The sequence below is a fragment of the Lepus europaeus genome, chromosome 11 (assembly GCF_033115175.1).
Source record: "Lepus europaeus isolate LE1 chromosome 11, mLepTim1.pri, whole genome shotgun sequence".
Classification (NCBI taxonomy): Eukaryota; Metazoa; Chordata; class Mammalia; order Lagomorpha; family Leporidae; genus Lepus; species Lepus europaeus.
Window position 1 is genome coordinate 53,986,183 of NC_084837.1, and position 17,312 is coordinate 54,003,494.

Sequence of the window (17,312 nt, forward strand, 5' to 3'; positions counted from 1 at the left end):
TCACTAAGGCAGATGTCTGGTGGAAGGATTAATGCATTACTTAGGGCCTTAAAAATAGAATCTTAGAATAATAACAGACTGAGATTTGTTCTTTGGATAAGTTACACAGTTCATATGGTTTTAATGGTTTAATTTAGAAGATCATTTTTACTCCCTATCTTTGTTTTTTCAGCTATAAAATTGGACAGCCAAAAATATCCTCGTGCAGCTTCTTAATGACAGAGGACATGTGAAATTTTTGAAAATCTTGATGTAACTATTTCAATGTTATTTGTAGAAACTATAACTTCTTTATTTTTCATAGGGACAATATGAAAAAGTTAATTGAAGAAATGGAACCTGCAAATTACACCAGAGTGACAGAATTTATTCTCACTGGCCTATCCCAGACTCGGGAGGTGCAACTAGTGCTTTTTGTTGTATTTCTATCTTTCTATTTGTTCATTCTCCCAGGGAATATCCTTATCATTTGCACCATCAGGCTCGACCCCCACCTCACCTCTCCCATGTATTTCCTGCTGGCAAATCTGGCCTTTCTCGATATATGGTACTCCTCCATCACAGCCCCTAAAATGCTGGTAGACTTCTTTGTGGAGAGGAAGATCATTTCTTTTGGGGGGTGCATTGCACAGCTCTTCTTCTTGCATTTTGTTGGGGCCTCGGAGATGTTCCTGCTCACGGTGATGGCCTTTGACCGTTATGCTGCCATTTGCCGCCCCCTCCACTACGCCACCATCATGAACAGACGACTCTGTTGCATCCTGGTGGCTCTCTCCTGGATGGGGGGCTTCATTCATTCCATAATACAGGTGGCTCTCATTGTTCGACTCCCCTTCTGTGGGCCAAATGAGTTAGACAGTTACTTCTGTGACATCACACAGGTTGTCCGCATTGCCTGTGCCAACACCTTCCCGGAGGAGTTAGTAATGATCTTTAGCAGTGGTCTGATCTCCGTGGTGTGTTTTATCGCTCTGTTAATGTCCTATGTCTTCCTTCTGGCCATGCTCAAGAAACACTCGGGCTCAGGTGAGAGTACCAACAGGGCAGTGTCCACCTGCTATTCCCATATCACCATAGTGGTGCTAATGTTTGGGCCATCCATCTACATCTATGCACGTCCATTTGATGCCTTTTCCCTAGATAAAGTAGTTTCTGTGTTCCATACTGTGATATTCCCTTTACTTAATCCCATCATCTACACACTGAGAAACAAGGAAGTAAAGACAGCCATGAGGAAGTTGGTTAACAGACATATTTTATGTAGAGAGAAGTGAGAGATCAATGGTATACTTTACAGTCTTCTTGAGGACCAGTGTTCTGAAGTGGAAAGCATTTCACATGATGCTGCTTTCACTTGTCCTTCCATGTGAGTGCCTCGACCTTCACTATGATTTTCATCCGTTCCTCTTTATGGTGAAATTACAAAGACATTAAGATAGAAATAAGTTTACTTATATATACCCTGAAATATCTAGTAGATCATTACTGGGATTTGAGTTCTATTAATGCGCAGATAAAATCCAGGTTCACTAATTGTTGAGTGAGCACCATAGAGAAATTCTGGCTGAGGGAAGATTGTGGGTTGAGAAATAATAAAATAGAGACTCCCTGGGAGACACAACCACATGAATGGGTATGGAGAGGCATGTGGCCAACATAGGAATGTAATAGCTCCAAGTTAGCCAAGTATTCTCATTGTATTTCAATATTGGTCCAGTGGGACGGTGTTAGGCAGATAATTTTCCTGGACCTGGAAAAATATATATCTGTTTTCTCCTTTATTTCTTCCTCTTCCCTGGAAGATGGAAATGGAGGATTCATTTATACCAGTTGTTTCAACTCATATCTCAGGTGGTTGCTACTCAACAGTATTGGTGGCAGAACTCACGATTTTACCATACTCGGGAAATAACTTTTATGAATTCAAAATAGAGTGTAGTTTGGTGACTATGTGAGATTCCACTCATTCCACCAAAGCCTCCTGAAATTAAGTTTTTATGGTCAGTCTGTACAAAATATTTAGGGTGAAAGCAGCTTTAGGAGAAGGAATTCTAATTTGGCTGGGATTGATAAATATCTAGAGTGTGATTTTAAAAAATAATGATTTCTTTTGACATATTTCTGTTTTCTGTATTTCTTAATTCTGTCTCTCATGTTAAATTAGTAGAGTGTTATTTCTGTTAGCACTGTAATTCGGAAATCTTTACCATTAAGCTATTTGAAATCATTAATTAATTAGAGAGGGAGTAGAGAAAGAAAGAGATAGAGCACTTTTATCCATTGACTCAGTTCTCAAATGCTCATAACAGTCAGGATTCAGCTAGGCTGAAGTTGGGAGCTGGAAACTCAATCCAGGTCTCCCACTTTGAGTGTGAAGAACCCAATTATTTGAGCCATCACTTTGCCTCCTATGTCTGCTTTGGCAGGAAGCCAGAGTCAGGAGCTGGAGCAGGGTAGTGCACTTAGATACACCAAATGGGATGTAGGTGTCTTAACTAGCTTATTCCTTCACACTAACAAATCAATTCAGTATATAAAAGGTAGACTAGAAGATTTGAGTTCATTGGATATTATCTATTTACTTAAATTTCAATTTTAATTTCTCAAAACTAGAGTCTCTCCATGGAAGAGCAAGAACCCTTTCTGTGTCGGGGTCTCAAGCCCAATGCTAGCCCCTGACCAGCAGGGGCAGCGCAAGCACTCCCCAACAAGGTGAACAGGAAGGGTAAGGTCGACAGGTGATGAACACACCACAAGCACCCATGAGTTCTGTCGAAGCAGGAACCACTTTATTGAGGAAGTGTACAGGCTTATAAAGCTTACGAAGGACATGCGCAGTAGGGGAGCCAATCAGCGAAAAGGTCACGCAGGCACGGGTGGACCAAGCACAGGGGCATCTTAAGTAAAGTATAGGGATCATGCACCATCCACGTGTCCAGAACTAAATCGGACCTATCCCTGCAGGTGGTCCGATCTCGCGCAGTTTAACTGCAGCGGCTGCAGACACGCCCCCCAATCATCCGCCAGGCGCCATGTTGTTAGGGACTATTTTAGGCAATGTCCAATATTTCTGTGCATTGAAATTTATTCTTTTATTTTATTCAATGTAAACGACTAGGCTTTGAGGGAAATACATTTTCGTCAGCATCAGGGATGAACATATATGAGTGATACAAAAAAACCAGAGTTACTATTTATCTACAGAGAGTTTATTTATTAATTGAGAATATATTTTGTGCCAGACCCAGTGCACCTACCTCAGGTACACAGTTAGCAGAGGTGATACATTAAGTTTGTCCTTTGCTTTGGGAATTTCTCCCTAGGATGATCTTCTGTCTTCAGTGCTAGATGAAGCATGGATCGGAGCTATGATTCCAGAATTTTGAGTTGAATTCTCAGCGTTTGGAAATGAATAAAACAGTAGACATCATTAACGTTTGCAATAAAATATTACATGGAAAACCCTGTAAAATACAGAAGCTGTACATATACATAATAAAGCGATGAGTTGTGTTTCCAGATTACATATTACCTTATTGCCATTTCTCTACATCTGAACCCATAAGGTTTCTGTTTATTCTGTATTTATCCCTCATCTAACTTGGATTCATGGTCTTGAGAAAGAGACCACTGTCTTGGTTTGTTTTAAACACTGATATTCTTCTATTACAGATGGGTATTTGCTGAACATATTGAGGCTAGCAATGACAGGAAAAATTCCTCAAAACAGTAGTATGGTGAATAATTACTTATAAGTACAACCTGAAATTAGAAATTAATCTTAACGAAGAAGTGGGGGAGCTTTTAGTAAACCACTAAGCAGTACCCTAGCACAGTTCATGGAGGAAAGGATTGGGAAAAGGACCAGGGGCAATTTCACCCCTCAGGGCATTTGACAATGTCAAGACATTTGTGGTGATCACAATGTGGGGCCTGCTATTGATTTGCATCTTGTACTGCTAAACACTTTACAAGGCAAAGAGTATCTCTTCCCCTTCCACACAGACTGAGACCCCAAATGTCACCAGTGCCATGACTGAGAAACTAACTTCTTGGAGAATGAGCAATGATAAGGCAGGCTATGTAGGGGAAGGAGGTACAAACAACCTCATGTAAAATCTGGTCACATGCAGTTCATCCTTCAGAAATCCTGGTTCCCTCAGCAGAGAAACACTAACTGTACCCAGGACTCCTTCCTTGAGTCACCTTTTCCTATTTCCTCTTAGTGACTTCTCAGTGTCCTTTGCTCTCCTTCTGTCTTTCAGGCTCTCCTATTTCTTCTTCCTTTCAAAACTGCAGTTGAGTATCTATTTTCTTTTTTTAAAAAAATTTATTTATTTATTTGAAAGTCAGAGTTACACAGAGAGAGGAGAGGCAGAGAGAGAGAGAGAGAGAGAGAGAGAGAGAGAGGTCTTCCATTCGATGGTTCACTCCCCAATTGGCCGCAATGGCCGGAGCTGCACCAATCTGAAGCCAGGAGCCAGGAGCTTCTTCAGGGTCTCCAGCGTGGGCATAGGGGCCCAAGGACTTGGGCCATCTTCTACTGCTTTCCCAGGCCATAGCACAGAGCTGGATTGGAAGAGGATCAGCCGGGACTAGAACTGGCACCCATATGGGATGCTGGCGCTTCAGGCCAGGGCGTTAACCCACTGCGCCACAGTGCTGGCCCCTTTGAGTATCTATTTTCAAAGCCAGCAATATCAGGGTTGAGTGAATGAATGTCTTTAGCTTAAGATCATTGCTAAACTTTCAAATATACACTGACGTGTCAGTTTCAGAACCCAAGTCCATTCATCTTGTGACTTTCTGCTAATTTCAGCATTGATGAGATGGATTTTACTAGAACATCTAATTTAAAAATTCCAGCTTTATTATCTAAAAAAATTAAAATTCTCCTATTTTTAAATACACAAATAATATGTATTGATTAAAAGTTAAAAGTGTGGAAGCCTATAATGCAAAAAGGAAATATCACTGGCAATCGTTTCTTTCAGGGTTTGGGGTTTTCCATTGAGGTTTACAATGTTTCACCTACCCAGTTTCATTGGAAGCAGGATGGTTGGCCTCTTAGCTATTGCTCTGTAATAAAATTAACTATCACTACGTTTTTTGAAGGAGGTCGGGATGGAGCAAGAGGCACACAATTCTTCAGGCAACTAAGTGTGACATTAGGAATTTATATCCAGCAAAATGGGAATTTAAATGAAAAGGAGAAAGGTTTAAATATGAAACAAAAATATGAAAATGCTGTTTCCAGGAACTCTTTTGAAGAGGTGATTTACAGAACAAACTAGTCAATGATGTGAAGACAGAGAAACTGGGACAGAAGGCTGGGTACGATATATAAAATATGTTTAATATAACATTGGGTTTATTAATCTATAAAATCTGTATTAAATATATAAAATCCAAAAAGTAACTAATGTGGGGATTTACATGGTAGAGTTGTAACAGTTGAGACAAGGCAGAAACTCTAGAACTATGTTTTATTACCATCCAGTGGCATATTGGATAGATCACTGGCTTGTTAAAAATAATACATTTGTTGGCTAAAAATACTTTTAAAATCTAGCACAAAAATTCAAAACCATATAGAATTTCGAGAGTCTAAAAATCAAATAAAATTGGGAGCCCAGACAATAAATGCCAGAAATTACTGAAAAGACTTGTGTTCCATTTTCAAGGTCACAAGAGCTGGTTATGGGGGCAAAAATGAATAATGGGAGAGAAAGCCCAGAGCTCATTAAATAATGTATGCACCCAAATATATAATGCACAACTAGCAGAGGTCAAAAATTAGGAAAAAAACAGAGAGAACTAGCAACCTAGAGTATAGAGTTGACGAAATGAACAGCACAGGGGAGAACTGAAATGGGATGATAAAGATGCAAGAGAGGTCAAGAGACATTTGTAGCAGGATGAAAAGGTCTAATACAAATCTCATCTGTTTCAAATAAATGGATCAAAAACATATAGGTGAGGTAATATTGAAGAGACAATGCAGATATTTTTAGAAAACTAATAAAGCACACCAGTGTCCCTACTCAGGAATCTCACTCAAATATTAAATGGATAAATTAAAAAACACATACTTTCAGACACCTCATGGGGAAGTGCAGGTCAAAAAAGATGATTGAATAGATGTTTAAAGCATCTGACTAGAAAAGCAAACACTGTCTTCAAAGAAAAGGCACTTACGGTAACTGACTTCCTTAACAGTAGAAATGAAAATGAAGTTACAATGTTCCAACAAAAAACAATCGTCATTTCTATGAAACTATAATCAGATAAAAACATCCCTGGAAAAAGGGAAGGGAGAAAGTTTGCCACCAGCACACAATCGCTGAAAAATAATTACAAGGCATGTGTTTAAAACAAGGAGGTAATCCCAGATGGAATGATTGAAATGACAGGAATAAAAATGGCAAATATGTGGGCGATTCTAAGTAAACATCTACTGCATGAAATAGCAGCAACAACCATCAGACTGCTGATGTTAAGAAAAAGAAAGAACTAAAGTTCATGGAAATAACACTTAGACAAGCCAAGGTGGGTGCGATTGTTGTTACATGTACTAAAGGCTCTGTTTTCCTGGAACAGGAAGAGGATACAGGTTTACTTTTCACTCTGGTTACTCATATCACAGATTACGCCACAGAAACAACACCAAAATCTCATTGGTTTTAAATGTCGTGAGTTAAGTAGTTTTCTTTAGCAAAGCATGTTTCAGGTTTGGGTGACTCTCTATAATACTGGGGAAAAAAGATAAAATTAAAATTAGCAAATAAATGACAAAGAATAGTGTTTAAGTTAATTGAGCATAGGTTCGACAGCTGTGCTTTCCAATATAGTCGCCACTACCTTCACCTGATTTTGTAACTTTAAATTAATAAATAAAGTCTTAGATTCAGTTTCTCAGGCACACCAGCCACATTTTAAGTGCTCAAAAAGCCACATGTGTTTAGTAATTACCATGCTGGGCTGTGCATTTCTAGTATTTATTTCTATAATATAGTAAAATACTCTCTGGAACTTTTAGATAAAATATTTCTGAAGTCCATACTATGAGCAATGTTAAAATTAATATATAATCTGTCTTTATTTTCCGACTCAGATTATAGTTATTTAAAAGTGAAATCTTTATACCTTCCCATTGCTAAATACTCTTATTACAACAATGTTTAATTACAGCTTTGAAAGATTTGAACAGACACTTCAGGGAAGAAGGCGAACAAGGCATTAGCAAGCTTATAAGCATGTGCACATCATCAATCACAGGGAAGTTGTCTAAAGCACATGACAGCTTTCAGACAGTGACACTCCAGTCTTCTGTGGTACAGGATGAACTTTGCTTCAGGAAGCTCAGAAGGAAAACAGGGTGTGGCTTCTCATGTGCCCCTTAAGGCACGTTCTGGAGACCGGAGGCACTGGTGTAAGTGGTTCAGCTGCCCCATTGTGCTAAGAGGGTAGATACCCCTCATTGTCTTCAGAGGGCATTTCTAGAAACCGATGTTATCAATTACCTGTACCCCCATGTGCTCTTTCCTGGACCCACCACCATGGAGTTTAGTGCTCTAGGTATGTAGTGCCCTCATGCCTTCAACACTCTGGACTACGCAGCTCTGAAAGGATTCAGCTTTTCCAGCTCCACGATTTTAGGTTGGGAATCCTTGGCAACTACTGACAGAAGCAACACAGTATAGCACCCGTGGGGGTTCAGGCGCCAGGATGCAGGCCCTCTTTACTGCACCAAATGTTCTAATGCTCGGGGTTTATTTTAATCAAGGGGAATAAGACATGAAATCAAGTAAATGGTGTTCTGAGGAGGATGTTTTCACATCCACAGAAATCTAGAACCAGAGGTCCTGGCTCAGCATACAAGAGAGCCAATAGGGAGCACCAGGTTGGGCAGATGATAGAGAAAGGAGAAAGATGTGGCGAGAGCTGTAATCACCAAGCCACTGGTGGCTGCACAGCGCGTTAAGTCGATCCCTAGCACTCCAGTGTCCCATACTGGATTTCTGATTAGTGCAGTGCCTGGCTGCTCAGCTTCAGATCCAATTTCCTGCTAATGCTCCTGAGAACGCAGTGGAAGACACCCATGTGGGAGCCTTGGACGGAGTTCCGGGCTTCTCGCTTCAGCCTGGATCACCTCTGGCAGTTGAGGCCATTTAAGGAATGAACCAGCAGATGGAAGATTGTCTTCCCCCAATCCTGCCTTTCTTTCTCTCTGCTCCCCATTATTGTTCCTCTTTCCTTGTCACTAAACAAATAAACACTAAATCTTCTTTAAAAGAGCTTTAGTTATGCTTCTTAAGGCCAAATGAATGAGGCCGGGTGAGCAGGCTTAGAACAGGCTAGTCTGAATAAATCCAGAGGACAGCCCTAGTTGTCTGGGCCTGGGGTGATTCAGGCATGGGAATAGTGGCCTGGACTGCTATCGCCCTGTGGGCACCTGACGTAGAAGGTGCCTGGAGCAGGGGCTCCAGCTTAGTTGCAGGTGAGGATTTTATTTTTTATTTATCTCCAGGCATTGGCTATATGTGTGTGTGGGGCAGTTCCTACAGTGTTAGGAAGGTCTGTGATGTCAAAACATCAGAAATACAGAAAATAAAGGGGCACAATTAAAACACAAAACCGGCACTGGGACATAGCAGGTAAAGCTGCCACCTGCAATGCCAGCATCTCATATGGGTGCCAGTTCTTGTTCCAGCTACTCCATTTCCAATCCAATCTTTTCTCAGGCCTGGGAAAGCAGTAGAAGATGGCCCAAGTCCTTGGGCCCCTGCACCCACTTGGGAGAACTGGAAGATGCTCCTGGCTCCTGGCTTTGGATCGGCGCAGCTCTGGCTGTTGTGGCTATCTGGGGAGTGAAACAGCAGAAGGAAGGCCTCTCTCTCTCTCTCTTCTCTGCTTCTGCTTCTCTATAACTCTTTCAAATAAGTAAATAAAATATATAAAAAAAACCCCACAAAACCAAATGTGTTTGCATTGGTGGAGTAATATGAGCTCACTATGTGAATTATTATTTTTATTTAAAAATATAAGCATGTATCCTATTTAAAACTAAATGCCTTTTTAAAAGATTAATTAATTTATTTAAAAGGCAGAGTTACAGAGAGAGAGAGGGAGAGACAGAGAGAAAGAGAGAGAGATCTACTATCCACTAGTTAACTCTCCAAATGGCCACTGTGGCCAGGGTTGGGTCAATCTAAAATTAGGAGCCAGGAGCCTCCTCTAGGTCTCCAATGTGGGTGCAGGGGCCCAAGCACTTGGGCCATCTTCTGTTGCATTTCCAGGCACATTAGCAGGGAGCTGGATCAGAAGTGGAGCAATGGGGTCAGGGATATGTAATTATATATTTCTCTTGTTTTAAATTAAAAAAAATCTAACTGCTCTTGACTGTCTACTCACACGAATTAACAGACAAGCTTACCATTCTGTTACCCCTGTCACTGATAGAATGTTGCTTTTGGAACTCAAAAGTGATACAGTGGATATTTAAATGAAAAATGTTGGATTATTTGTATCTAATATATTTTCATTCTTTGACTGTCTTGTTGGCATTCTTTTTTTTTATCTTTTTTTTATTAAACTTTTATTTAATGAATATAAATTTCCAAAGTGTAGCTTATGGGTTACAATGGCTTCCCCCCTCCCATAACTTCCCTTCCGCCAGCAACCCTCCCCTTTCCCGCTCCCTTTCCCCTTCCATTCATGTAAAGATTCATTTTCAATTCTCTTTGTATACAGAAGATCAGTTTAGTATATATTAGGTAAAGATTTCAACATTTTGCCCATATAGCAACATAAAGTGAAAAAACTACATTGGATTACTAATTATAACATTAAATAGCAATGTACAGCACATTAAAGACAGAGATCCTACATAATTTTTTTTCAAATTAATTTTCTATGCCGTTTCCATTTTAACACCAGGTTGTTTTTTTTCATTTCACACCAGGTTGTTTTTTTTCATGTCTTGTTGGCATTCTAATAATTCCCACTGAGTGTTCTACAGGCTTATTAGACTCCAAATTCCCAAAGTACATTCTCTATTGCATCACAAATTAGTCGTGAATTTCACAGTGTAAGAGGCCTCTCTGTGAGAAGCTATATTTAAGAACAAGGACCAGGACAATCGGCTGTCATCTGTTCTAGTAGGATGCAGTGATGTCTGCCATGTGAGAGTAATGTTGGATTGCTAGAGGTAAACGCTTTTGTCATTTTTCATATTTATAAGGAATAGGACAGGGAAGAAATAGAAGCAGATATTGTAACTTCAGGTATGGCATCCACCTAGAATGCAAAAATCAGAATCATAGCAGAAATAGACTGATAGGCGAGACCCACATTCAATCACAGAGGAGCACTCTTTCCTCTTAGTGCTACGGCTCTATTTCCTCCTCATGTTTGGCATTATTCAATTGGGATATACACAGCCTTTATTAAAATATCCACTACTTTGGGAATATTAATGCTTGTCCTTACCTGTATCCACTGAAATAAGCAAGGGAGTAGGAATAATAACTAGTGCAGAAATGCTGGGCTGAGAGCTCCCAAGAAAATCTTCAGCAGCCTCCTGATTTTGCAGAAGGGAGCTCTGACCTCGCTCCCCCACCAGCTGCACTGAACAGCTCTCCTTGTCTAAAGGTCCACGCATATGTCAGCTGGAAGCTGCTAAAGCAACACCTTCACACACTGCTATTTTGTAGTCTCTCAGGTTTACACAATTACCGCTAGCTCAGGGATTCACTCTTAAGGCAGGACGAGGCTCTATATCACATATTTCCTTCTTAGAAATTAGTGCTCCTCTGATTTAGTTTTCAGACTTGAATATCCTACTTATTGTTATTGTCCTTACCTTATTAAATTCTCAAATTGATGCAGTGAGATAATAAAAAAAGTTTCACTAAGGAATATTAGATAATCTTCCCGAGATATTCTGGTTCAGAAAAATGTGGAACGAAGAGTTTAAACACAGATACGCAGGTGCCGAAACGAGGGCTTTTTCTAAGCTATCCATTACTTTGTCTAGAAAATCATAACATTGAAAAGATCTAGAGGCTAATAATTTCATATAATTTTATAGGGCTTTTTAGTTTACTTGTCAGCACTGATGTCAAATATTGATGATCAACTGCATTCACATTTTCCACAATACACAGAAACTGGAATTTTATATGCCAATGGGCTACAAACTACATAGCACATATTAATATATATCACATGCTTTTTGAAAAGGATTTATTTATTTGAAAGGTTGAGCAACAGAGACGGAGAAGAACGAGACTAACAAGACTAATACTAATATGACAGATGTTATAGACAGGAGTGAACAATATAAGAACCATGGCTTATTGCAAAAAGAAGGAGAAAGAAATAAAGCATGACGTCATATGTAAAATTCTGTGCACACACCTATGTGTGTTGTGCATACGTGATGTAAATCTATTCCTTCATAATCTCTAATTTTGGCTACACTTAGAAACTCCTGTTGATAATTGATGTTAGGATTAGACATGCTAAAAGCAGATATTTTTATGTCTTAAATAAATGTGTCACTGTGAATATTCCTTTTGCTTTCTAATTTCTAACTTTGTTTTCTCCTATCTTTTCTCTCCCTGCCCTCATTCCTCTGTCTTCACTTTCAATTAGTTAATGAATGCTTATTCCTTACTTAATGAACCCTTATTCGTTCCACATTGCACTTCATATTCCATAACATAATCTGACAACGAATGTGCCATGTGATTGAGTGCTTTGCATCACACTGTAGTATTTTGCTCTAGCTTGAGTCTTTAGCTTTTGAAATTTTTGTCCCAACCGTAAACGTTTTATGAGCATGTGCCGGCAACATACGTATTTTGTTTATCTTGTGTTTAGTGATAACGAAATTCTATTTAAATTATAAAACTTTCAAAAATATAGCTTCAATGAATGGTATGCAATAATATAAGCATAGAAATTATACTACTTCCATACCAATACATTTACATGTTCATCCTTTAAGGTGAGCACATTCTCAATTTGGAGAACACTGTATGGATGAGCATCAGATCTTATTTCCTTCAGAGTAATTAAGAACCTTTTTATTTAGAGGAGATTGGTGAGTTGATGGATCATAGAGAAAAAGAAAATATTGACAATAAGAACAACAGATTTTTTTTCTTGACAGGCAGAGTTAGACAGTGAGAGAGAGACAGATAGAGAAAAAGGTCTTCCTTCCATTGGTTCACCCCCCAAATAGGTGCGCTGTGCCAATCCGAAGCCAGGAGCCAGGTGCTTACTCCTAGTCTCCCATGCGGGTGCAGGGCCCAAGCACTTGGGCCATCCTCCATTGCCTTCCCAGGCCACAGCAGAAGCTAGACTGCAAGAGGAGCAACCGGGACAGAACCAGCGCCCCAACCGGGACTAGAACCTGGGGTGCCGGCGCCGTAGGTGGAGGATTAGCCTAGTGAGCCACGGCGCCAGCCCAGAACAATGAATCTTTAAAAAAACTTTTAGGGTCAATATACCTTAGGCATAACTAACATATAGTAAATGTGCACTAGTTGCTGCATATTTCAATTGTTCAATGATAAACAGATATATGTAACGATTATCACCAATATGTAGAACATTTCTGTCAGCTTGAAAAGCTTTGTCATTCCACTTTGCTTGCAAACTGTACCCTCATCCTTCATTCAAATTAAAACCAGAAGACTTGAATAAAGGGGGTTACTTTTGTTCTCAGTAAATATCCACATACCAGATGTGAATTAGGCACAAATACAGGGCAGTGGTATCTCAGAGTTCCACATGCAATAGAAACACAGGACTGAAGCAGAAGGCTGTGGCTTTAAGATCAGGATGCTGGCAGTTACAGAATGTGGAAACATGAAGAAAATGTTAGAGAGATAGTACAAAGTAGATGTGATAGATACTTTTTTAATTTAAGGTTGAGGGAATGCTGAGAAATAGAGATCTCATACTCTTGTTCTCTGCCCCAAATACCTACAATAGCCTTGAAGTAGGGGCCAGAGCCGTTAGCCAGAGACTCATTCAAGGTCTCCCACATGGGTGACAGGAACAAAATTACACCAATGCTGCCCCCCAGGTCTGCATTAGCAGCAGGAAGCAGGAACCAGGAGAGGAGATCCTTGATGCAGGAAATGGGCTTGTAACTGCTGGCCAAATGCCTAGGTCCACATCTTGAGTTTAATTTTAGAAGAAATATGATCTAGATTGAAATAAATTCCATATTTCCTGATATTATGTAGGAAGAGGAGATGGAGAGGAAAAACAGCACAGTGGTGACCGAATTCGTCCTCCTCGGCCTGACCCAGTCTCGAAATATTCAGCTCCTGGTCTTTGTGCTGATCTTCACCTTCTACTCCATCATCCTCCCTGGAAACTTCCTCATCATCCTCACCATTAGGTCAGACCCCGGGCTCTCAGCCCCCCTCTACTTCTTCCTGGGCAACCTGGCCTTCCTGGATGCCTCCTACTCCTTCATCGTGGCCCCCAGGATGCTGGCGGACTTCCTCTCTGAGGAGAAGCTCATCTCCTACAGAGGCTGCATCGCCCAGCTCTTCTTCCTGCACTTCCTGGGGGGCGGGGAAGGCCTCCTTCTGGTCGTGATGGCCCTGGACCGCTACATCGCCATCTGCCGGCCTCTGCACTACGCGACTCTCATGAACCCCAGGGCCTGCTACTCCATGCTGTTGGCGCTGTGGCTTGGAGGCTTTATCCATTCCATCATCCAGGTGGCCCTCATCCTGCAGTTGCCCTTCTGTGGCCCGAACAGGCTGGATAACTTCTTCTGTGATGTCCCGCAGGTCATCAAGCTGGCCTGCACGGACACCTTCGTGGTGGAGCTGCTGATGGTCTTCAACAGTGGCCTCCTCACCCTCCTGTGCTTCCTGGGGCTTCTGGCCTCCTACGCAGTCATCCTCTGCCACGTTCGTAAGTCAGCCTCTGAAGGGAAGAACAAGGCTCTGTCCACATGTACTACTCACGTCATCATTATACTTCTTATGTTTGGACCTGCCATCTTCATCTACACGCGCCCATTCAGGGTCTTGCCAGCTGATAAAGTGATTTCTTTCTTCCACACAGTGATCTTTCCATTGATGAATCCTGTGATTTACACACTGCGCAACCAGGAAGTGAAAGCTTCCATGAAGAGGTTGCTGAGTCGGTATGTGGTCTGTTGAATGGATTTCATAATGAGAAATCAAGAAGGGAGAATTTGGGCTGCATTCCATTCACTTAGTAAAAATTGTTTATCATTGAACATTTCCCTTTGTTCAGGTTCTGTTAAAGACAATGGGGAGAGGGGCGAATAAACTCAGATTATTTAAACAATACAAAAGAAACTTTAGAGTGGTTGGAATACAATGAGTGAGTACAAGAGATTCAGGGGTCAAAATTTATGTAACTTTAAGTGTCAAATCTGAAGTCTTTTGGACTGAGATAGACATTTTATTGGAAATGGGGTCCATTGTAGTGTTTTAAACAAAAGATTGACTCATCCATAATTCTTTCTCTTATGGGATGGGTAGAGATCAATAAGCTATGAAACCTAAAGAGCCAAATATTGAACACATTTTTGAAAATAAGATAGTATTCAGAATCTGGAAGAGAGATAAAAGGGAAGCTAATTAGTTGCATGGAAAAATGTCATAAAATTATTTCAATTTATTTTTTCAGAGCTTTATGATTCTTATTATTTATATAGTGCTACAGAGTATGTTGTGAATCGCTAAAATCCCTGCAATTACTTCAAATATAGTTAGGTTTAATGTGAGAAATTAAGTACTTATAAATTCTTTTTAAAGGAAAAAGACAATTTTCTACTCTGGGTATCTTAAAATGATGCCAGTAAGATTCCGTATAACCAACCTGCTACATGACCTATTTGCAATAATCAGGAGACAGAGAGCGCCTTCCTAGCTCTTAGCTCAGGAAACACGTCAGCTGTGGCCTGGTTGTCAGGAGAATGATACAGAGTGCTGCCCATGTTACTGGCTGTCTCCAATTAACTTATGCTAAACTCAATGACTTACTTCACTTAACATAATAATCTGTTAACAATGACCTAATAATCACACATTCCAGCTATGTTGTTGCAAATGATAAGACTTCTTACTTTTTATGCCTCAGTAGTATTCATTGCATATATGTACCATGTTTTTACCATAAAGAGATGTTACATTTTTGAGGAGATAGATATGTATACACTGATTGGACATTATATAATATAAAAATATATATATATACATATTGAAACATCATTTGGTACTTCATAAATATGTGCAATTTTTATGTGTGAGTTAAATTTTTTAAAAAAGTTTTACATGAGTACATTTGATAGATAGAACCTTAGAAAATCTGTTCATATGTTCACAGCTTCTTCAGAAAATAAAATAATACAAAAATGGTGGTAAAATAGAGTATACAAGTTTTACAATATTGGAGATGCGAAATAATACATTTAAACTGAAAATAGAAATAGGACAACAGGTACATTGGCATGTAAATATTTAAAAATTGTGTGTAGGTAAAATGCAAGAGTGATGCCAAACTCCCCATAACTTATGTTTATGCATTTTATTTTCTGTACAATATAGATTTTATATGGAAATTAAAATAAATAAAACCTCCCTATCCTAGCATTATGTGAGAGCATCCATGCATAAATTTAAAGTTAAAAGCTGTGAAGTAAATTAAAACAAATGATAAAAGAGTATTTTACTTAATACGTAAGACCTTTCATCAGGATTGTGAATAGGTACATATGAAAATGAAATGTAGAGAGGCTGATGCTGTGGTATAGCTGGTAAAGCCACCACTTGCAGAGCCAGAATACCAGATGGGCGCCAGTTCAAGTCTTGGCGGCTCCATTTCCCTTCCAGTTCTCTACTATGGCTTGGGAAAGCAGTACAAGATGGCCCGAGTTCTTTTTTTTAAACTTTTATTTAATAAATATAAATTTCAACAGTACAGCTTTTGGATTATAGTGGTTTTTCCCCCATAACCACCCTCCCACCCGCAAACCATCCCATCTCCTACTCCCTCTCCCATCGTATTCTACATTAAGATTCATTTTTAATTATCTTTATATACAGAAGATCAACTTAGTATATACTAAGTAAAGATATCAACAGTTTGCACCCACACAGACACACAAAATATAAAGTATTGTTTGATTACTAGTTTTACTGTTAATTCACATAGTATAACACATTAAGGACAGAGGTTCTACATGGGGAGCAGGTGCACAGTGACTCCTGTTGTTGATTTAACAATTGACACTCATATTTATGACATCAGTAATCACCTGAGGCTCTTGTCATGAGCTGCCAGGGCTATGAAGCCTCTTGAGTTCACCAACTCCGACCTTATTTAGACAAAGCCATATTCAAAGTGGAAGTTCTCTCCTCCTTTCAGAGAAAGGAACCTCCTTCTTTGATGATGGCCCAAGTTTTTAGGCCGCTGCACCCTCCTGGGAGATCCAGAAGCTTCTGGCTCCTGACTTCAGATCAGCCCAGCTCTGGCAGTTGGAGCCATTTGGGGAGTGAACCAGCAGATGGAAGACTTCTCTCTCTCTCTCTCTCGTTCTGCCTCTGCCTCTCTGAAAGTATGCCTTTCAAATAAATAAATAAATAAATAAATCTTTTAAAAAAGGTTTAAAATAAATAAATAAATGAAATGTAGAAAAAGATTAAAAGGTTTATAAATACAAATAAAAATTATTCCTTAATAATAAACCTTAGAAATAAAGACAATAGATTCTGGTTAGCATGTAGAAGAGTATTACTCATGTGTTGTTAACAAAAAGTGGCTCAGAATAAAAATTACCCTTCTAGGAGGCTATCAAAGAGCAGATGAAATAAGGAAGCCATGTAGCGTTGATTGCAGACAGGGACAAGGCCTTGGCCTTGAATGCAGATGAACAGAGACCCATGACAGCTTCCTTACTTGGGGCAAGTACTTAGTATGGGAATAGACAAGTAAAGGAATTATCCTGTCACAGATTGAGATATTTGTAGAAATGAGGAAAAACAAGCTGAGCTTTCAGTGACATATGGGATGCAAACAGATAAAAATTTGAAAAAGTTCCAAACACAAAAATAAATATTTTACCTTCAGAATTTTTAGAAAGATTCATTTATCTGAAAGCAGACCTACAGAGAGCCAGAGGCAGAGGCAAGGGTAGAAAGAGAGGTCTTCCATCCATTTCTTTGCTCCCCAAATGGCTGCAGGCTGCTTGCCTCAAGCCCACTTTCACCCGACTCCTGGGGTCTGTGTGGTGACTCCGCACCTCT

At 39.7% G+C, this 17,312-nt stretch overlaps 2 protein-coding genes across 2 annotated transcripts; both read left to right on the forward strand.

The window, feature by feature from the left end:
• The first annotated feature begins 332 nt into the window (after window positions 1-332).
• On the forward strand, window positions 333-1,274 carry LOC133769486 (olfactory receptor 4M1). The gene has a single exon (XM_062204696.1). The coding sequence runs from the start codon at window positions 333-335 to the stop codon at window positions 1,272-1,274; it is 942 nt and encodes a 313-aa protein (XP_062060680.1).
• Window positions 1,275-13,271: 11,997 nt separating this feature from the next.
• On the forward strand, window positions 13,272-14,198 carry LOC133769487 (olfactory receptor 4N4C). Its single transcript, XM_062204697.1, has one exon. The coding sequence runs from the start codon at window positions 13,272-13,274 to the stop codon at window positions 14,196-14,198; it is 927 nt and encodes a 308-aa protein (XP_062060681.1).
• The last annotated feature ends 3,114 nt before the right edge of the window (window positions 14,199-17,312 follow it).